General features: G+C 41.9%; 2 protein-coding genes across 8 annotated transcripts; both read right to left on the bottom strand.

Moving 5' to 3' along the window:
• Positions 1–1002: 1002 nt before the first annotated feature.
• adap2 (ArfGAP with dual PH domains 2) lies at positions 1003–5444 on the bottom strand. 7 transcript variants are annotated; one of them, XM_079233253.1, is made up of 12 exons: positions 5285–5444; positions 4658–4782; positions 4472–4563; positions 3918–4006; positions 3597–3709; positions 3042–3191; positions 2848–2931; positions 2589–2651; positions 2293–2370; positions 2165–2182; positions 1954–2029; positions 1003–1487 (listed from the first exon to the last, which is right to left on the bottom strand). In XM_079233253.1, the coding sequence occupies exons 1-12, from the start codon at positions 5370–5372 to the stop codon at positions 1459–1461; spliced, it is 1005 nt and encodes a 334-aa protein (XP_079089379.1). In that variant the 5' UTR covers positions 5373–5444; the 3' UTR covers positions 1003–1458. The 7 variants fall into 7 exon arrangements, with proteins under 7 accessions (XP_079089379.1, XP_079089378.1, XP_079089377.1 ...); XM_079233252.1 differs by having other exon boundaries at positions 2165–2187; XM_079233251.1 differs by having other exon boundaries at positions 1954–2182.
• Positions 5445–6424: 980 nt separating this feature from the next.
• Positions 6425–17670, bottom strand: atad5a (ATPase family AAA domain containing 5a). Its single transcript, XM_079233311.1, has 22 exons — positions 17626–17670; positions 16945–17008; positions 15074–16854; positions 14483–14567; positions 14195–14353; positions 13540–13666; positions 13200–13451; positions 12577–12725; positions 12195–12348; positions 11578–11901; positions 10882–10978; positions 10361–10443; positions 10134–10270; positions 9874–10051; positions 9594–9758; positions 9237–9467; positions 9077–9141; positions 8765–8954; positions 8156–8295; positions 7215–8062; positions 6900–7058; positions 6425–6619 (listed from the first exon to the last, which is right to left on the bottom strand). The coding sequence occupies exons 2-22, from the start codon at positions 16993–16995 to the stop codon at positions 6541–6543; spliced, it is 5454 nt and encodes a 1817-aa protein (XP_079089437.1). The 5' UTR covers positions 16996–17008; positions 17626–17670; the 3' UTR covers positions 6425–6540.
• Positions 17671–22905: the final 5235 nt, after the last annotated feature.

The following is a 22905-nucleotide window of genomic DNA, read 5'->3' on the forward strand; positions in this document are numbered from 1 at the left end:
TGCTTCCCGCTAAAAGATGACAGTCTTTATTGCCTCATGAAGTCCTCCTCCAGCTCCCCTTAACGTCAGGCCTGCGCGGTGAAGTCCTGCCGCTGTCAAATCTTTGTAGGACAAACCGGACGGACAGTTTTAGGCGCTGCTGCGAGGTTTCCACGCGCTTCTACTCAACGTGGGACGAATCAGCTCCGGAGTAAATGCTATTTAAACAGTGGTTTGTGGCACATGTCGCTGTAATTTCATATTAATCACACTCTTTTCGGCGCTTGCATAGCATTTCGCAGTAGATGTGCAGACCCGACCTCCAACACCCGGCAACTACAGTAAGTCAGAAGGGACAAACGTCAAATAGAATTTAAAAACGCGTTATGCTGCTCTCTGGCGCCAAAGACAAGGATTACATTCTTATTACATATTTCCTTGTAAATAGAGGAGAATAAACAAGAAGAAAGTATCCTTTATTAATCCTCTTGGGGAAATTATTCTCTGCATTTAGTGATTAAGGATCAGTGTGCTGCCCTGAGAAATAGCCTTCAACAAATTAATTAAATAATTAGTTAAAATACTTTACAAAATGAAAAAAGCTCATGTCGGCTTTTAAATTCATGGACAGCACCTTATTTGTTGTGTAATATTTGTTTGTTTGATTTTATATTTTTTGTCTTTGTTTGTTCGGTTAAAAATTGGTGGTGGTGAGATGCCCACATTTTTTAATTAACATCCATCAGCAATAGTCACAATCTTATATCGATTAACTGAGTAGTTCACAAGTATGTTAGTAATAATGAACACATGGTTGCAAAAAAGCGAGTTTGTCGTAACATAATCATGGTTTCTCCAGTTCCATTTGCAATAAAGGTATTGCTTAAGTCATGTTTGCTAAAAATGACTTTTTAAAATGCTAAAATTTTAGATGGCATGTCTTTCATTGCAATATATTGCATGTATTATAATATATGAAAATAGATCATATATATTAACTAATCCACACAAAAAAATATTAGAAAAGGCAGTTTATTTTTTGGGGGATAACGTCAAGAAACATGTTCTAAATGTTAAATTAAATGCTCAAATTGAAAATGTAAAAAAGTAAGAAACATCATAAAAACAGCATGATGTATACCCAGAATAATCTTCTCTTCCAATTAAACAGTGTTGATCTTGTATGAATACGTTTGGTCATAAGAGGGGATTTTAAACAGTGACAGTCATTTCTGATGTCTCAGATTCAGGTGTCAGTTAAAGTGAGTGGGTGAAGGTCTCAAATTCACACTGTGGCCCAGAGGACACTCGGGATGCAGCACAACACAAAGATGAGTCAGTTCTGATACAAAGATGAGAGTCAGTTCAGATACAGGGCTGTGACAGCAGACTGTTCATCTGATGTGCTGCAATAGTTCAGTCACATGTGTGTTGCTGAAGTCTTCTCCCCGTCATCTTTTTGGCACACCTGTCTGTTGTTCATCTTTTAAACTGAATGTTGGATTGAACTGGAATGAGAAACAAGGAGTATTAGAGCGGGGTCATGCATAATGGTCATACAGATGCATAATGCAGCAGTTGCGAATAAAACAACTTTCTCACATATAAGTGAATACAGGTGCTTTGTTTGGACAAACTTTGCAGAGAAAAAACTGGAGCCGGTAACCGAGATAACTGAGTAGCATTGCTGTTTCTATGAGGCACACTAATTGCAAATGTCAGTCTTGTGGTCGGTCTGTCCACCAGCTTTATTGGATGTATTGCCATGCAGTTTCATACAGACATTTGACAGATGAATCATACTATTTTGGTGTTACCCTGGCTGTTCCTTTGCATGTTAACATGCATCCATCCTCTCATCCTCCACTGGACCAGATCCAAAATGCAAAACGTTTTAGCTTTCACATGACAGGAATGACTAGTATGTCATACAAATATTTGACGTGCTGGCAGCATTTTTGCAGCATTACTTACTGGCATAATCCTGCGGTGCCATGGGCCGAGAGAGGACTTGTCTGAGGGCGTCCAACCACTCCTTCTGCTCCCTCTCCTGCAGGCACATGAAGACAAACAGTCGCTGGGGAGTTTCCACCGTAACGCCACACTTCCATTTGTTTCCCCGAGCCTGCTTTGGGACACACTCCTTCACAGAGTAACCCATGTTCTCGGTGCCGATGAAAATTACCCCCAACTCCTCTGCATCCTGCGCTTCACAAGCATGAAAACACAAACACAAACATAACGGTGGTTAAAGTGCGTGACAAACATCCTCCCAGCGACGCACAGCATAGAGTTCGAATGAGAAGTCCTCACCAGCTGGTCTTTGAAGTACAACAGCTTCCTGTTTTGAGAGTCCAAAACAAACCACCTCTTTTTGAACGGCTCCGTTTGCTTTAAAAAACACATTTAATGCTTCACATGAAAAAAATTACAGAATGAATTTTAAATGTGTTCTGGTCAAATTCTATATCCCCTAACATCTTCTATCATACCAATCCATTCTTATGAAAATGTAATTCAAGAGTGTTTGAATATGTGAGAGGAACTGAAACACACAGTCAAGTGTTCTCAAGTGCTGACAAAATACTTTTTCGTCTTTATTAACTTACCAATGGCCCCGTCTTTTCCATGTATCCCTCTTTGAGGTAGTTTCTTGTTATCTTTGGTATCAGCTGACAAAGAGATGTAAAACACGAGTGTTATGCTTAAAAACATCAAAGCAAAAAGAGGCAAATTTCTGCTCTCACCGCTGTTGACTCTGCTGAAAGGGAACGTTTTCTTTAAATATTTAGAGTGCATTTTAAAGTGCATCAATATCTGGAAAATCTTTTGTCTGTTTATTTGGTTTTGAGAGATTTTGACGCTCACTTCTTCGTCGCTTCCAGTCGGGTATGCTGTCTTCAGGTACGCATAGCGAGCCGCACGAATGGCGTTGAACCATGTCACTATTTCCTAGAGTAGAAGAAGAGACCCTGAGCTTCTCCACAGCCCTACAGTGTGACAATCAGCATAAGACTCGCTGCCTCCTGTTATTTATACTTTGGATGATCAAGCAGTCCCACCTCAGGACTCTCGTGATAAACATAGAGGTTCCTGGTGTGGTTGTTGTCTTGGTAGGTGAGCTGCAGCCCTTGAGGATGGCGAATCTTCTCCGGTTGAAAGGTGGCATTTAGGTCCTTGATGGAGATTACAGCTTTTGGGCCTTTGGACTCCTGGATCATAAAACGTAGCACATCAGATTTTGTAGAAAAGATGCAACAACTGGATTCAATTAACATGCAGCTGTTTGTACATTCATTTTTTTTAGCCATGACAGCAGCATGGTTCGGGTCGGTCTCGACTGAAATCACTCACAAACTATTCAATGGATTGTCATATAATTTTTTGGAGATATTCATGGCCCCCAGAGGATGATTTGTAATAACTTCAGTCTGCCCCGACCTTTCCTTTATGGCCAGCAGAGTTCATAAAGTCTAATGTATGCACCATCCCCGCCAAGAAAAAATCCTCGTATGTGTGAAATACCTGGCAAATAAATGGTTCTGATTCTGAAAATGTAAGTTTGTCCAATAATTTGGTTTGGTCATGGCCACTTGCTCAAGCTGCTGGGAACTCACATTTTCCTTGTTGTAGTAAGTTAGGGTGAACTCTCGCTCTGATAGAACAAACTTCCTCTTCAGAAACTGGGTGTTCTCTTTCCCTTTCTTCCACAGCACCCCTTCGTAGAAACCTGGTATAAAATCCAACAACATAAACTGTGTCACCGCGTTGCAGAGTGACCAGCTTTCACTTCCTGGCTGTTCTGTTGTGTGAATAACAGGTTTTTCTTGCACAGTTCTGCATGTGTATGAGGAACCACATCAGCTTTACACCAAAAGACTGATTAGGATTCATGTTCTATGGTGAACACGTTTGCTAGAAAACAGTGAAAACATCACCTGTGGTGTATGAAATTGGTGGATACTTGGTTTCTCCTGTGAACTCCTTCCTTTCATATTTAGCCCGAATCCACTGCTCTCTTAAGACTCTGCGGTTCAAAGGTGAACATAAAAATCATGTTAGACAGGCAATACACAGAAACTCTCCAGTATACGCTGCAGTATCACCACAAGAACATGATCTTTGATCAGCAGATATTCATCCATATTTCACTTCTACAGTCAGTGGTTGCACTTGTATAATAATATGTATAACCATATTATGCATAACTATGTGTCCTTATGTTGACCCGAAACTTAAGTGTAATTCACTAAGAAATGGCTACTGGGCCTACACCTGCTCCTTTTACCGTATTTCCCCTGCTGTTTTTATATCTTATTTTCTGTCTGTAAATTGCTGCTACTCGACACCAAATTTCCCCTTGGGGATTAATAAAGTATATATTCATTCATTCATATGGAGTAAAGAAAGTGTAAACCACAACATCAGCCCACAGGTGTTTATCACACAGACAGTTTCCTGGAGAATGTCATCATTCTGGAAAGATACTTACCTACAGTCATTTTCCTGAGGCCGATAGTAGTACACAGGAACAGCTTTCTCAAACAGAGCACTGGCGCTGACATTGCCGTTCGACTTCATGAACTTCAGGGCCCCAAAAAAAGACACTTATGAAGATTACACCTGAATAAATACAATGTTATTACCAGAGCAATGACAACAAAGGTGGGGACCATACCTCCACCAGTTCATCCTCCCAGAAGTCCAGCTTTATGGATTTGACCCGGCTGGTCAGGCTGCGATGGATGCCGGAGCAGTTCAGACACACGAAAATACCCAGCTTGTAGGACGCCCACTGTGGATCTGGGGTGTGCAGAAGAGGCGGGATTTAGATTCAACACTTTGCAGCCAGAATGTCCTGCTGCTCTCACTCTCTGGGCCACGATTACTGCATTCCTATGCTGGAAATGTAGTGTTATGTGCGTCTTTGAATAAATACATAAAATATATTTAGGAATAAACACAAGAGTACACAATAACTTTGAACCAATATTTTTGACACAAAGACCTATTAGGCTTTTGTTATAGTAGTTGATATGATGTATTAAATTGAGTATTGCTGTTCAATATTATAGAAAATCAAACTATGGCTTGTATTGACAAAATGACAATCACACTCACCTCATCTGACAAGGATTAGCTTCATAACTGTCAACAATAACCAAACTCTTATACTGCCCGTATTTTTGAGTGTTGGCTGTTGGTCACTTACAAACTCTGTATAGGAGAGTTTCTGATAAATATTTAAATGTATTTGAAATAAACTTTTAGGAGCCACCGAGCCACATGAACACATATCTCTCACCCGGCCCTCCGCAGTCCGCGCACCAACAGTTGCCCGGCAGCTTCAGCAGCTCCAGCAGCAGCTTCGCGTTGCGCTCATGATTCGCCATTTCGGCTCAAAGTGTCTTCTCCTGAAACGACGCTGAGTCCCGCTGTCAAACTCAACATGGTGGTCACATACTTCCACACGTGGCGAACTAGACTGAAAAAAAAAACTGGAACTTGCGACAGAAGCAGATATGTTGTGTGTGTGTGTGTGTGTGTGTGTTACAACACAACGCGTCCAGCTGCGCGCTCTGAACGACAGTAGGCGGAAACAATGCGCTTTGCCTGGGGGTTGAGCTTTATGACACCTACCTGTGGAGAGACCTCACGAACACAAACGGCATCACAATCAGCCGGAACCGGTCGCGCCACTGAGGACACATTCAATGATCACAGCAAACAGACATGCCCCAAATACCAACCACCCGATAATCACTGAGCTCTGCTGAGGACAGAAAGTAATAAGCACATACACAGTGAGACAGTTTCTTTATTTAGTTGTTATAAACCTTTATTTGGTTACAACATATACCCACTGTGAATAATGTGTACATATTTAAGACTGGAAAAAAAGATTAATTTAAAAAAAGAAAAATAAACTCATCACTGTGAGGAATGTGAAGGTGATTTAGCGCTGATAAAGACAGCAGACCTTTCACACCGACTTTACAAATTCTATTTTACACGTTAATTAATCGCTTACATTAATGATACACACTTGCTCCTCAAAATAAATTTCTACGAGATAAAAACACTTTGCGAGATGCAAAGCAAATTAAGAAGAGGCTTTGACGTATAAAACACTACTGTACAAGAAAGACGCACTTTTAAACACACCGCTTAATATTACAAAAATCATATAAAGTAGAAATCTTTAGTGCATTCTTTGAAAGCACAAGACGCGCTGAATGAGACAGCCGTTGAGGTCGTTTAGCCGTGAGCCCTTCAGGTGAGAACCTTCAGTATTCAGTCATTTCTTCTCCAGACTTCTTCTCTTTGCACACGCAGCTGTGACCCGCTCATCTGATGTCGAGGTCATAAAGAGACAAAAAGGCAACAGTGACATATGTTGCTGCCTCACCTCCTCGTGTCACACAAACTGTAAAAGCGTTCCTTCCTATAAATCTACAGCCAAAACGCATGGACCGGACCGTATAAGTGTGACCACTCAGAAGCGAATGTCTGTTCCAGGCCTCTGTGTGATCAGGAAGACATGTCTGATCTCCTAAAGGTTCAGGGGAAGTCTTCAGCCAACTGCTGTTGAGTGCTCTTTTCAAGACCTAGGTGGATCGCATCTAGGTAGTGCAGGAACCTGGAGGGGAAATAAAAACAACTCAGTTTTCTGTGGACACATTTCATCAGACGTGGTTGCATTTGTACGAGCTCCATGCATACAATTACAATTCAGTTGACACTTGGAACACATTTATTTGTAGCCAGATGCTTGGTCGCTAAACAAAAACTTGCATCATTATATGAGTCAGTTTACTGGCTGCCTGTGATGAAAGGTGTTGAACCACATCCTGCCCACACTTTGGACAAAGACCTGATGGCACTGGCCAAGTGAGAAGCTACGGTTTCTGCATGCTCACCTTCGTTTAACTTTGCCCTGCTCCTTGAGCTGCTCTGATCTGCAGATGGTGCGAAGGGCCGGCAAGTAGTCCAGAGCCGCTGCTGGTCTGTTGGCCGGAGTACCAAACACTCCTCTGAGCGTCAGACTTTCCATCACGTCTCTCTTCCGCTGGACCAGCCTGGAACGTAGCAGTACACATTACCTTTCTTTGCTCTGGTTTAACGTGTCAGGATTATAATTCTTACTGTGACCAATATCATGCTGCTGACTGGGCCACAGTGTGTTAGCTTTATGTTGGACAGAAGATGATATTCTTGAGTAAAGAAAGACTCACTGTGGTTGACTGGGACCGTCCTGAGTGAAGCTGTAACCTTCTCGATGAGCAGCCACAGGGAGGCTGAGTTCTGCTGCAGCCTCCTGTCCCACCTCGCCCTCTAGTTGTTGGACTTTGTTCCAGGCCGCCGCTACTGAAACCCGACACTTGTGGAAGCTCAGAGCCTCCACAGCAGCCGGGATCTCCAAGACGTGCATTCCTCTTTCCCAGCTCCCCCGGCCAGTCTCAACCCTCGACTCCTCTGTCATCCCGTCTTTCAACACTGCACCGACCTGTGACATCCTCTTCGGATTGTCGCTCCCTTCCGAATGAACCATCAAAGAGTCCATGTACGACATGTTGTCGAAAAAGTCAGCTATTGATTCTAAACACTGGGAGATTGGGATACATTTTACCCGCTCCTCATGAGTCAGTGGCTTCCTCTTCACCACCTCTGAAACTAAACTCCCTTTGACGTTCTCCTTTGCCAGAGGAGCGCTCTGCGGCTTGCAGAGAGATAGAAAACCGTCTTCTGAGTCAGAGTCCGAGTGCAGTCCATCCTGGTCGGGTAAACTGTGCCGCTTCTTGCTCTTCCTCATTCTATGGGACATTTTGATTGGACTGCCGTCGTCCGAGCACTCCGCTGACTCGGCCGTGTGCAGTGACCCGGCAAGTGAAGGCAGCTCTTTTGGATTAGCAGAAGGATGGTCTTGCGATGCAGAAACCGATTGCTCTGGTTTGAAGGTGGAGGTAGTCAACTGTGTGAGCGGTAGAGGTAATAGTGCCTCAAAGTTGGAATAGAGCAGGTCCACTCCTCGTCGCTTGCTGTTTGCCAGCAGCTCCCAGCACAACATCTCCTCCATCGGACTCTGTTGACAACGCATACTCGGTCAACTAAAGAAACCCTCACTTTATACATGTTCTTACTCACCGCAGTGTAATGTGGGAAATGAAGAGTTTACCTTGAGCCGCTCCCAAATGTCTTCCTTAGGTTCAACGTTCAGCAGACCCAGCATGCTCTCAGTGCAGCCGGTGTCACAGGCAGGAAGAGTGTCAGTCACTGCACACACTGACTCTTCATCAGTCTCTGGCTTTAGCCCAGCTTTTAATGCAAATAAGAGGGGGAAATACTCATTAGATTAACAAGTTAACTTATTCGTATTGCACTTTTCTTAACACCTTTACAAAGTGCTTTAACTAATGACATGAGAGAAAGTTATACAATTATGCAAAATGCTGCAATTTTGTTTTTGAAATAAAATGTTTTTTGTGCTATGCGGTTTTTGAACAGCAATTCACTCCACAATGTAGACACCAGCAAATGCAAGGTCACGCTCGGGTGAAGGTCTACATTGTACGTACGGGCTAAGCTGGTCAGAGAATTAACTTGGAGCTTGGTAATGACTATAATTTTAAACTGTTTTCTGAAGGCAACACAAAGCCAATGAAGGGATGAGTGCAGAATACAGCGTTACAGTAAGATGGATGTAATAAAGTCAATAGTCATTGACATAATAAAGCAAAACTAAGTGATCAACATTACTACTACTACTTTTTCAAAGGCTTCTTACCGAGTCTGCCACTGTGCTTCAATGGTCTGGTGACGTGGCGGCCTCCTGCGCTCCGGGTCCAGAACTGCAGCTGCAGTAAACTCTGCCGGATGTCACATCCATTGAGTCTGAGCAGAGAGCTGATGTCCACTCGGTCAGTTCTCGTGTCCTCCGTCAGACACACCAGTCGCAGGTAGCTGCTGACATCCAACTGTACCAGAGAAGAAAGGCGGGAAACAGACAACTGAAAACCAACTGAAACATACTTTCGATAACTGATCTATCCCACTTGATAAGCATTAAAATATTTGTGATGAATAATTGTCCACTCACCACTGAGGGCGTTTTGAAAAGGATCTCTTCAAAGTTGCCGTCAAACATAGTGCTGAAAGCAGGATCTAAAAAAAAACATCCAAGATTTGAATTAAACTCAAAAGACCAGAAAGAAAGTAGGAATAAATCCAATCAACATTTGACCTCTCCTCCTACTCACCGCTGGTCGTGAGGATGACTGGTCTCTTCGTCGTGGTCATAAATGTCTTGATGGCAGCTAGAAACCCAGAGTCATCATCAAAAATAACATCCACTTCTTCAAAGAGGATAAGCGAGGTGGCCGTCTTCTTGCTCTGTTCTTCATTGTTCTTCTCTTTAGGGGTGGAAGCTGATTTGGGGTCTTTTTGCTTATTGGCACACTCATTTGCTTTTATGACTTTCTTGGAAGCCACTATGTGAAGAGACATGGGGGAGAGAAAAGAAACAGTCAAATACTATTAAAGTCCTGGTATTAACTTTTCATGAAGGTTACCCCATCAGGGAAGTAAACAATGGTACATTTGAAGATGAAACTAACCCGTTTGTTCATTCTTCTTAGTGTTAGGTGTCTCATTGGTTGGTTGACCCGTTTTGAAGAAGTTTGCTAAAGAGGTGGGAGCCAGGCCTCCTCTTTTAGCACCTCTTGGGGACTGGGGATGTTTCCTGGGAGAGGAAACCACTCTACGAGGAGAGTTAACCTTTCCTGGAAGATGAAGACAACAACTCAGAGTAAACAACAGTTCCAACCACACAATATGCAAAAATCATTTCCTCAATCACAAGCCACTCAATAAAAACAGGTTATCAAGGTTACATACTGGGCGAGGATCCGAGCTTGAGAGTGCCGGCGCTGCTGCTTGCGCCATAACTGTTGAAGTAGGTAGGCTTGTGGGCGTTGACCCCCTGACTGTCCACCTGGTGGGACTGAGTGGCTTCCTTCAGCTGGGACAGAATGAGACGGCCGCTACGCTGAGCTGAAGCATTCACCTCGAATACCTTGAGGGACCAGAGAGAAGTTAGGAAACGAAGAAGCCAATTCCTACACAAATGTCAGTTATGGAGTTTGATGCTTTCGTACCTTGAAGCCCAACTCCTGGGCACAAGCATAGACTGCAGCAGTCTTTCCTATTCCAGTAGGTCCTGTGATAAGCATTGTATTACACAACATGTCCTCTCCATCCTGGAAGTCCTCTTCTCCGCAGTCCCAGTCTGAGTCTGGACACAAAGAGACATCATTCAGTCAACACAAACACACTACTAGTAATAAAAGAGGATACAAGGACATTAATATGTTAAATCTCCCACCATTGCTGCCTTCCTCTTGTTTCTTGTCTTTCTGCTTTTTTCTTTCTTCTCTGTCTGCACGAAGTTTCCATTCCTTAAGCCAGCTGTAAAAAAAGGAGAAACATGAAACATTCGCCCAAATGTTCCTCATACGACGGCCCCAAGGCATATTGTGCTTGTATTTACGCAATAGGCCGATACCATTTAAGAGATACAGAATAAAGCAAATATGGTAAATGATTAGTGGACTGTAATTTAGATAATGCCTTTCTAGTCTTCAGGCTGCCATGCGAGGGGCCACCTGCCCATCAAGACTCTAAACTAATTCAAGCATATTTACACACAGATGACACAACGTCCCGGAGCAATTTAAGGGTTCAGGGTTTTGCCCAAGGACACTTCGACATGTGGACTGGAGAGGCTGGGGAATTGAATCGCTTGGAAGCCGACCCGCTCTACCTCTGAGCCACAGCAGCCATGCGCAAGAGTGGCTACGGTTTTGATAGAGGTGCAGTGAAGTTAAAGCTGTTTTAGTTCCTCACCTGTGCAGCCTCCTCACTGAGGCAGTGTTGCCTATGATGTCGCTGGAGTGCTGGGGCTGATATTTGTCCGTCCATAGCACATCCTCTCTCCCCACATCTGTAGAACCAAACACTTTCTACATTACTTGTAACAGACAATGATGTGAACGGACACCTACTGGATCAATTAGGCGAGCATGTTAACAATGCAGACACTAGTCATCTCTTACTGGCATACCTTTGAGGATCTTTTATAATGTTCTTTTCATAGAAAGTTGTCATGCCAGTTGGAAGGTGTTTTCCTCGTGGTGGCTTTTTGAGATACTCACATTGTTGTGGTGCAGCTCTATTTTTAGAACTAAACTTCTACTTCTTAAAGTTTGCCCACACTTCACTATGACTATGGCTTTGATAATGACACATTTGCAACTAAAGCTAATTCTGGAGGACAAGTTTGAAAAAAACATTAAAGTCAAAAGTCAAAAGTCAAAACGTCAGTTAGTCCAAGACTTTTAAATATATTTTCTGTCTTTGTTTGCAAGCTTGCATTGACTTATGGTTTGTTGGAAATAAGCAGGAGTTTCCTTTTGTGTACTTATGTCATTTATGTTGCTTCCCATTGGCTGATTTGCCGTATTTTTAATTGATCCCAAAGTTCACAGAGAGAGACTCATTAATACAAATGTGGTGATTCAGACGTAAAATGTGATACTTCACCTTTTCTTCCAGTGTTCTCTCCCAAAAGAGAGTCATCAATCACAACCACAGAGTCGTCGTCATCAGACGGGACGGGAGCAGCTTTGACTGAAGGCGGAGCTTTCTCATCCTCCGCCTCCTCCGGACTTGATCTCCTCGCTCGTCTGGTACGTCCGCCCCTTTTTGTTGGCTCAGGCTCGGATTTATTTTCTTCTGCACAGTTGGCCCGTTGCTTCTTGGCCACCTTCACAGACAGTCCCCCCTCGTCATCCATTCTCTTCCTCTTCCCTCCAACTGGTTCAGCTGGCAGTGTGGTACTCTTGACTCTGGTTACAGCCTCTTGTTCTAGTAGGTAACATGCAATGGATGTTGAGAATAATCTTTTAATTTACGTTCCGATTCTCTCCCTCTTATGGCTGTTTTGTAAGCATTAACATTACTAAAAATATTTGTGCTTTGATACAACTTCAAAAGGAAACGTTATTGCAGATGCCAGTGAATAAATAAAGGATAAACGCGGAATAGTGTCGAAATGAAATAGGAAATCAAGCTTAATAACAGCCTAATAAAAACGGTTCAATACAACACATCTACCTTTGTTTCAGTGAACGAGAGCAACGAGTGCCTGTCAGACTGACCTGAGGCTGTGCTCTGCTGCTGCTGCTGGTCAGCGCGTCTCTTGAGGAAGCGAGTGGTAAACATCTGGGCGGGGAAGGGAGGGTTAGAGGCGCTGACCTCCTCCATTAGAAGCTGCCGAACACTTTCAGAGATCTCAGGCCTCCAGCCAGAACCCTTCAAAAAGGAAAAAAAGGAAATATTGGGTTTGCTATTTAACCCGACTAGACTCCAAACGACGTGATGCACAAAAATACAAACTAAAATAGAATTAAGCATTAAAGTACTTAAAGTCGTCCCTCTCTTCATGAGCCTTTTCTAAATACTGGCAGACAGGTAGCAGCTATAAACCAGACAATGAGGTATCGATCCTGTTAAACGTGAGACTAATTTGTTTCGACATACCCGTTCCAAAAAGGTTCTACGTTCTGGTTTTGTCTTCACACAAAGGGAACCGCTCACAGATGGAAGTGAGTTGGATGTTTGGCACCAAATCTCTTTCAGATGAACCAGTAACGAAGACTCGGGCCACAGTAGACTCCAAAGAGGGCAATCTGTCAATACACAACAAAAACAAGTTATGCTGAGCTCTGTCTTGATCCATCTGTATCTACCAGTCTTCCAAAATAATGACTAAATTAGGTAATATATTTAAGCTAATGTTGCAATACCAAAATGTAGAAATATTCTGTTAGAAGTTAAAGTCCTACATAAAAAGAAAATAGAAAATTGCACTTAAAGTACCAAAAGTAAAGAGTACTTATTATGCACAACGGCTCATTTTAGAATAATTAATATTACATTAATGAATTAAAAGTGATTATAGTCATCAGTTTTTTAAATGTGTACATTATTTCAAATTTCACTTGAAGGTGAAGCTCACTTTATTGTATTTGTATGTTTTTTAGTATTAATCTGAACATACAAATTAAAATTGTCAAATAAATGTAGTGAAGTAAAACAAGTTTCCACCACTGTCAAATGAAGATGCCAACATTTATACATCTCTATGAAGATTGTGAGTTCACCGTTTGATGGTTGCTTCATGTGAAGAACTGGTTGAAAGGAGGAACAGGAGAGAGAATAGGCCTCCCTGCTGGCAGCCGTCTTCACGATCTGTTTCTTGAAAGACTCGGGCAGGCCACTCTTCAAGAACTCTTTACGTGCTTTGAACTGCTCATCATCCTGGGAGTTTTCAGAGCTGCTGTCATCAAAGATGGAAATCACCGCAGACGCCTTCCGAGCCGTCTTCTCTTGGCCCAGCGAGGCCCCTTTGGAGCCTGTGAGAAAGAAAATAGAGCACCGATAGATTAGATTTTATACTAAATGCTAAACAGTAAATGAGGATTTTAGAATGGGAAAGCTTACCTGGGACAGCCTTGGTCTCTTTGCCAACAGATGCCTTTCCTAGAACTTCATTTAGACTGCGCAAACGCTTCTTGCTTTTACTCTTTTCTGGAGCCGTCTGGTCCTCCTCCAGGCAGATGACAGAATCCTGAAAAAACAAACCACATAATAATGAGGGGGGGAAAAATACATGAGTGAGTACACAACTTCACTTTTGTGAACTTCTTCCATAATCTCTTATCTGCAGTACACATGTGAGGGAGCCTGAATGTTTGTATTGTTCTGATAATTGTAGCCTACTTACAACATTGAATATAAACTGTTTTACTGAGAGGAATAAACAAGAGCCTATCAACGCCGCCTAAATGCATTTATTTGGTATCATTTATAAAGTATTTAACATACATTTTTAATAACACATGCTTAAAACTAAGTTGTCCACGTTAAAGAACGTTAATTTATGCACAACTTTGATCTTCTCACGATTTATAGATACGGCCTGTTGTGAATTGGTTTGGCATTTTAAAATAAGAATTGGGAAACAATGTCCTACAGGACTCCCTGTCTGTGCTTATGTTCATGCATCAATAAAATAGCTTTTCGATAACCCAACAAATTCATCTACAAAAATCCAGAACCCCTTCCAACAGTAAAAAAATATTTATCTTTACTGTACCTCATCGTCACAGTAGCTTATCTTGGCGGAGGCCTCAGCTCGTGACGAACGCCTTAAGGTGCCCTTTTCCTTGACAGCAGTTTTTTTACTCTGCTGAATCACTCTGGCTTTCTCCACCAACTTCTTTGCCTGCCTCCTTTTTTTTAAGTCATTTGATGTCTGAAAAAGAAAAGGCATCCTGTCATCACCCTTGTATTTATATTTAAAATATGTTGTTTCTTGTCAAGTCAGCACAGCAAAACATTACATTGAGACTCTGTTTAATCTATAAATAAATATCCTACTTACTTTAGTAGCCAATGAAGTGTTTATGCCACGTCCACTTTCAGGCTTGTTCGTGTGAACGTTTTTATGGACCCTCGTAAATTTAATTCTTATGAAAAAGAAAACATAGAATTAGAATATGAAAAATATAGGCAACATTAAAAAGAACCATGACACGTAAATACAGTCATACACACTCAGTTTATTGGGTTGCTAAAACTCATGAGGCAAAATACAGTCCTGTAATAGATCCTATCTTGGTTACAATGTTCTGTTGTTTAAACTTGTATAAAGATGTTGATTAACTGTTTGAGAATGCAGTTTGAGGTGCCGTTGAATTGTCTTGCATTACGTTACCGACAGGTGTTTCTAATATTTTGTCCACCCCGTTCAACAAGGGTTCGTAAAAAAATAGAAACAACTCACTGCATAATGAAATGCAGTCCAGATGACCGTACAGTTGAATAAACACTTCTCTAAAACAGTATAAACAAAGTGTTTTACATTATTATCTTCATGAATGCAGGACTGTTATACTAGACTGCAGTAGTTTAAGCTTTGTTGTACCCAATAAATTTGCACCCGAGTGTATACGTTTTTGATAGAATGTGTCACCTGATTGGGCTTTCTTTTGTGTCAGGTGGGCACAACATCTCTGCTACAAAGACTGTGCGTTTGGACCTGCGTCTCTTTTGGGTAGACATGTTTGCAGGACTGTCGTGAGGTGAAGAAGCAGCAGCAGCGTCCTTCGACTCATTGCATTTCCTGTTTTTTCTGATCGGGTTTGTTGGGGTGAGCGCCGGTGCTTCCCGCACTACAGCTTCTCTTTTGGACCTTCTCACTGCCGCTGGGATGGAGGGAGTTGAGGTGATGGGAATCTCCTCTATTTGATCATCAACGTCACCAACTACGGCCACTGTTTCCACAGCAGCAGCATTCAGTGGAGTGGTGATTCCTTCATCTTCATCTTTAGCTTTCTTTCTGCCTTTTCTGGCTGGTTTCTTTTTAACTACTTTGTCTCCCTGAGAGGCAACATGAACTTGCTCAACAGAGGGTGGAATTACATTTTCTTCTTCAGCAACTTTGTCTGCATCATCCCCAGCCTTGTCTCCGGGTTGCTTCTGCTTGCTCTGGATCTTAACTGGCTTGGTTTTAGACCCATCCAGACTTGGCTGTTTGAAGGCGGACATGAACTGCTTCCTCTCTACCACACTGCACTTGGGCATGGATTCACTCTCAAGCACATACAGCTCTAGATCCTCCTCTTGAAGAACCACATTGGATCTACGCTTGACGGTCAAAGAGGAAGAAGGAAGTTGGTGTTCGGCCTCGATATGAGGAGACGATGCAGGGCTCATCGCTCCTTTTCTCTTGTTGAAGATAGAAGCTAATTTCCCCCCCGCCATGGCTGCTTCTTGTTTTAGTGAGACTACGTGCACTTCAGCCCGGATGGTGACAGTTCGGGGTGAGACATGAAAAGGTGACTGTCCAGAACCAACATTTTCTTCACCTTTAGGGACGTCCAACTGGTCAGTGTCCATTTCTTCCGCCTCTGGTGTGATTGTGCCTTTTCTTCCCTGTTCATCTTCTGTGTCATCTTCCTCACTGCCCTGGCCCTGACCCTGACCCTGACTCCGCACAAAATCTTCAAAGGAGATTGTGACTGTGCTGTTGTTTAACATCGAGGCCTCGTCCACATTGACCTCCATACTAACATCACACAGGGAGCTCTCTTTTTCTGTCTCCTCTGGTTCTGAATGCTTTGCCTTCCTTGAATTTCGTGCAACAGTTTTTACTTGTTTTGCTTTGTCGTTTAAAGGTACGATTGGAGATAATTCAACACCATTTAGTTCTGGATTAAGTTTGACATTGTTCCCACAGTTGGGACCATCTTCTTCAAACTGCTCCACACTGACAGTCTTTGTGGCAGGGACACAAGCCTCAGCACTGAGCTGGGCAATGAGGGCTGCTGTATCACTGCCAAGCATACTACAGCTGCTGATTGCTTCTGCTGCCGAGTCTCTGCTATCATATCGTTTCTCTACAATCGGGCTGCTCGCCTCCTCTGCGGAGCTAAAGATTTCAGCCTCCACAAGTTTTCTTGCAGCTTTGCTGGCCTTTCGCTGCCGTTTCTGAGTTTGCCGTTTCACGGCTGACTCTGGGCCTGTGTGTTTTTCTGCGATTTCAGACGTCTGACAGTTCTCTTTCAATTGTTCAGGGGAGCTGGTCTTTTCTTTCGAGGACAGTGCCACTGCCTTCTGGCAAAAGTAGTCAGTGATGTTGTTGGAGCGAGGCGGTGAAAAGGGTTTTTCCGCAGGCTTCGGCACGGGAGAGAAATAGTTTGTGATTGTCTTGACAATAGGACTGCCACCATCTTTGCGAGATTTCTTGCAAGGCTGCAAAAGGAGTGAAAATACATAATAAATGAATGAAAAATTTTGTAACAGCTACTGAATGCTATAAAAAGGTCCAAATCAGAGACATACCTGGGTGTCAAAGTCCTCTATGACGGATGCCATAGCCACAACACCAGCCATAATTTTACAAGACCTACAGCAAAAAGAAACATTATGCAAATGGAAATTGAGAGCTGAGCAGACATTAAGTACTATTATTATTATCCAAACAGCAGTGGTTTAGGTTGCAAACTCACTATCCCGGTATAAAATCTAGTTGGGAAGCTTTATCACGTTTGGATTACCAGTACCTCTTTTCCAGAGTTATCAAATAAAAGCAAAAGCTCCATAACAGTGTTATTAATGCTCAATTATTATTATTATTATTATTATTATTATAGTTTTCAATAACCTCTCATGGTTTATCACCTAAAATGAATAACCTCAACACTATGTATTTGAATATTTACTACAAAAAGGCACAGCACAGTTCATTATTCAGCCATATATTTTGCTATGGAACACTGTTGGCACTGTAAACACAGGTACAATACACAAAGTACTATGAAACAGCATTAATACCACACTATGCAGGAAGGTACGAGTTCAGGTGAGGCAAAGTCTGAATACAAAAAGTTGATATACAGCCTTTCATAGAGGGGTCAGGGACAGCTAACATAATTAAAAAGTAACCCATGTTATTCCTGACATGGCGCCCTGCAGCACCTCCAGCGTTTGTGCAAAATGACGTGTAGATAAAGAAACACTCACCAATAAAAGTGAACCGGTAACTTGCTGCTACTTCACAGACTGTCTTCTTGCCTGTTTCTTATTCACTTCCCCGAGTGTGTGGCTGAACAACAGACGCAGAGTTCATTGTGAGAGGCGGACATCTGTGTGTGGAGCCGCCACACAGATGAATTTCACTGTAAAACAACAAGCTAGCAGACTTCGGTCGACGCTACTCTCAAAGCAGCTTCGCTTCTCGCGGGCCCCAAAAGTAGTCCAAACATCTTCAACATGTCAGCTGCGGACATAGGACGCCAGCTGGAAAACGTTACACGGATACTTTCCAAATTGGTCCGAGTAGCAATTCAGAATACATGTTTCTTGACGTATGTTGCTCTTTTCAAAAACGCGCCAGAGCCGTCGAGGATGAAGAGCGCCAAATATATGTGACGTATTTTGCCTGACCAGATTCCACCAATCACAGGGAGGGAACTGCCTCCGTCATCGTCCGATGCCGTTGGTTCCAAAACAAAGATGGCGTGTGGGCTTTGCGTTTCATGTAGAGGACCAACTGACAGCTACCTCTGCTGGCTGCGCCAAGCCGACTCAACATAGAAGTCTCTTTTATTTTACAAATATGAAATAGCCTACTTTATCATCATACAGTATATTAATGAACACGTGTTTGTCAAGATCAAATTAATTACAATGAAAGCAGTCAAACTGTATTTAACTGTCCTCAGTAATAGGCTATGTGATTGTTTTACGTATAATTGGTTAGAGCATGAAATTGCTGCAAAGTTACAACGATTTACTAATTAATCAGTCGTTTGGTCGTTTTGGTTTTGGTTTGCAGCGCTAACTAGCAGCAGCAGTAGGGAGCTAGCAGCAGCACTAGCTTGCAGCAGCTTTAGCTAGCAGCAGCGCTAGCTTGCAGCAGCGTTAGCTTGCTACAGGGGGACACCCACCGAATGTAGAAGCGGCTTGTAACCCGACTTTTACGGTATGTTTAAATAGCGTCCCTAGTGGTAGCTAGCATGTATTACAATGTGTTTACAGGTTAAGCCAAAGGATTAACACTGAATGTATACAATTATATTAAGGAAGTAGCACTGAATGTATTATGATCCTATATTAAAGAATATTACTGAATGTAGTCGATGAATTTAGCAGATATGTACGTATAAGAGACAATATTTATTATTATTATTATTCCCCTCTGATCACTTATGTGTAATATACAAGCAAAATGATACGCAAAGAACACAGTGAATGTTTTAAATGTAGTTTTTTTTTTATTGATCAATGAGAGGTTTGACTGACACACAACATCTCTAATCACACAACCATGTTCCCGGTTTGTCGCACACATACACGCATAGAAAAAAAGAATGGTAATTTTGTACTGCCATTGTACACCTGAGAGTATACATGTTGATTCAGGCCACTTAAGAACAGGGTCCTTTGACACCGGCTGCAGGCAGGACGAGTGTCACGACATCTTAGAAAAGAGAGCAGGGGACATCGTGGCAGAAAAGCAATCTGAGGGATGAAGGAATGTCAGATCTACACATTGTTCCATGATGTGTTGTGGCAGGGATTTCATTGGTATTTAGACGGTTCCAAATTGTAATTGGCATTGACAGCAGGCCGTGTTTTTACATTTTTTTAATATAAACTGGTGGTATCCGTTTGAAACTATCAGACAGGAAGTAGTTTGTTGCCATGGCGAGGATGGGAGCTCCTGTTGGGACACCGGGGAACGGCCCACTGGACCCAGCGATGTCAATGTGGGAGTACGGCAGAGGGGCGTTAGAATCCACGCCATGCTGCGTCGGAAATAAAGAAATAAATGTAAAACAAGTTAGTCACTGCAGTCCACGTTCTATTTTTCACACTTACAGAAAACACTTACGCTGCAAGGGCCTGATGTCCTCGAGGTGTCATGGTGGATGGCAGGTTGTTGCTCTGCAGAATGTCCTCGTACTCAGACTTTCCCTTGTGGAAGTCGTAGTCCTCTCGTATGATGCTGGACACCTCAAACACATCGCCCAGCGCCTCTCCAGCTGCACGAGAGCGGACGAAGACCAAGAGTTAGTTGTTGGTGGAAGAAATAATGCCTCAAATCACCATGAAGCAGTCGTGCTGGAACTTATTTACTGTTTTACAAGTCAAAATGGTGACATCTGCTGGGCAGCCAGAGTTACTGCAGTTATACAAAGACTATCCAAGATGTGTAGAGACATGGGTGGAAAATAATGTTTAGTCCAGGGGGACATTTGGGCCAAATTTGAAGAATCCCCCCCGAGGCGTTCTGGAGATACTGTGTTCACGAGAATAGACCGGTCGCCTCCGGCCATGACAGTCGTGGAGGCATTAAAATGAACTTTCACCGTTAAATGGATCTCTATAGTTTTCTCACCTTTCTGCCACTGAGCAGTGTTCCTGTTACGATAGGCCGGTCCGTTGTCCATGATGATCTAGGCAGAAAATGTACAAGTGAACTCGGTACAAACAATGATTTCTACAGCGGAGAATTCTTTGTTATTTTAAAGTTTTTAACATCACCATCTCCCAGTAAGTTGCAGTACTTACAGAGTTTTCTTCTTCTTTTATTAAACATGTATTCAATAATTTACACAAATACAATTTCATAAATTGACTAGCAAATGGCAAAACACATTTGTTAATCCAACAAGTCAGGGGAGCAACTGCAGAGAGGAAGGAAAAAAAAGCAACGCATGAACTACAGGTCTCATGGCCTTTTTTTTTTGGAACAGCCTTTCAGAGTTTTTATATATAATTCAAATTCTTTGTAAAAACACACAAAAAAATAGGTTTTTGGTTTGTAAATTTACATTTGTGAATATAAAATTTAGCAAAGATGATTAATACATTCATAATATGTCTTTTCCTCAAATTGTCTGTCATAGCTAACAAATCCAAATATAACATGTTCATTAAATAATATAAAATCTTTGTACAAAACATCGCTAATATTGCATGTAATGAATGACATTAGTGGTGGAGACGTGAAATATATTACAGTAACTTACTCTAACAGCTTTAAACAGTCTGAGGACTTTAGTAACTTGTAACTGAATGCTTATTGTCGGGTGTTCCTGTTGTGTAGAAATAATTATTTTCTTGTACAAAGATGGTCGTTCTTTGCTGAATGCAAATCTGATTTTACCCCAAAAAGACCCAGTTGTGATGTGATGGTACAAATGGATCGGATCAGAACTGTGGTGAGTTCAGGCTGAAACCACCAAGTGAACTTTTTACATTCCTGTTTGTATCCAGATGAAACAAACTAGACACAACGTGTTGATAAGTGAGCTTCAGCTGTGTTTTCAGACCTGAGATGGAACCAGACTGCTGTTTCTCCATGCCTCCAGTCTTTATGCTAAGCTAGGCTAACCACACACTGTCTGTAGCTGCATGTTTAACACATAGACTTCTCTTCACTCACTTGGCGAGAAAGGGCAAGGGATCACTTTCCAGGCATGTCGATACACAAAAACATCGCCTGGGTTTTTCCCTGGATGACTGCATTTTACTTACAGTAACTCTAACTGGGGTCATATCTATCTCTCTTGGTGTTGCTTCGATTAAAATGTGGATGAACACAAAATACCACGTTGATTACTTGTTCCTGTGTTACTGCATACTGCATATTGTTGAAGAACTTGCAAATAGTGGCATATTTCTTCTTTTTTTGCCTGTACAGTTCTGCTTCTAAATGTGTGTGACTGTTGAGACAACACTCTTTTTGTACATGACTGTCTTTTTATTTGAGAATATGGATTCTGTCCCTTTTCATTCTAAAGTTGAGTTTGAAGACACGTAGTTCCAAAAGGAAGAATGGAGACGTAAAAAAAAAAAGGTAAACAAAGAGACACGTGGGCGTTTAGCCCAATAAAATACATTTACACTACAACATTACGGATTAAAGATAAAACATAAAAACACATGAAATCAGAGGAATGCAAGCAGAAATTATATTTATAATATTTATTTACATTCATCAAACATTTCGTTTTGACAACACGAGTAAACAGATCATTTAAAATGACTTCTGATCTCGTGAGGAAGACGTTCAAATCAGTGAATATAAAGTATAAAATAAATACACAGTTGTACACAATATTTGGTTATGTAGTCACGTGATATGTTGCAGCAAAGTGCTGTCCCATTCATATTTACACCATCAAGCCCTCACAGACTCTCACACTCAACCACTTAGCAGCTGACGTCAGTAAGTCCCTGAGGGTTCAGGGTTTGAGGGTTCAGGGTTTGAGGGTTTAGGGGACATTGGGATTGTCCAATGTCTCAATCTCTAGTTTTAAGTCTTCTTCAATACAGCATGAAGTTCATTTAGTAAATTATGGTCCATTTAGAGTCAAACAGACCATAATGCAGAGTATGCTTTAGGGGCGGGGATTACTGTGATTGACAGGTCTCTATCATATTAATACTAATTATTATTAGCTTCATGTATCCAGTGGTTCACATTCACAAAGAAAACATGTTCAATTAGTTTACAACTCTGTTAATGATTCAAGTATAAAACCGGTAAATAATGTGAAGATAAAAAATATCCATAAACGCGTCAGTAATGAAGGTCCTATGTTTCTTACTGTCGAATATCATTGATTACAGAACGAGCTCCTGTCGTTAACCTAAAATACTTATTTTATAACATTGATCATTTTATGAAAATCACAACTTAAACAGATTCCAGTACTTCTTCTTTGAAGTCACCATCATGTTATACAATTGTATTAATACTCTATATATATAATAAGAGAGAAGGGAACATAGATTTCATTAAAAAAAAAAATGTATTCATTAATTTGAGTAACAGGAGTAAACCCACGCAAACACAGGGAGAATATTCAAACTCCACACAGAGACAAGGGTGGAGGTGTCTCTGTGAGGCTGCAGTGTTAAATCACTGCAGCCACTGTGCTGCCCTTGATTGGTTCCAGCTGTTCCAATTGGAGGTGATGTTTTCTAGATCTCTGCAAGGTGGAGATGTCTCTGTAAGGCTGTAGTGATCAATTAAATCACTGCTGACTCTGTCTTTGGGGAAATAGGGGAGATGGAGGGAGGGAGGGGGAGAAAGAGGTCACTGCTGATCTACATCAGCTGTAACCTCTTCCGCCTGTCCACCACCATCACGCGTTGACTTTCTGCCAAGTCGGCCGAAAAACCCCGTCTTTTCTTTTTTCTCTTCCTTCTCCTTATTTTTTTTCACCATCTTATGCAGCTCTGTCGTTCTATCCACGATCTTCTTTCCAAAGAGACCTCTGCTTTTCT

This window comes from Taurulus bubalis (assembly GCF_910589615.1).
Source record: "Taurulus bubalis genome assembly, chromosome: 17".
NCBI classification, from domain to species: Eukaryota; Metazoa; Chordata; class Actinopteri; order Perciformes; family Cottidae; genus Taurulus; species Taurulus bubalis.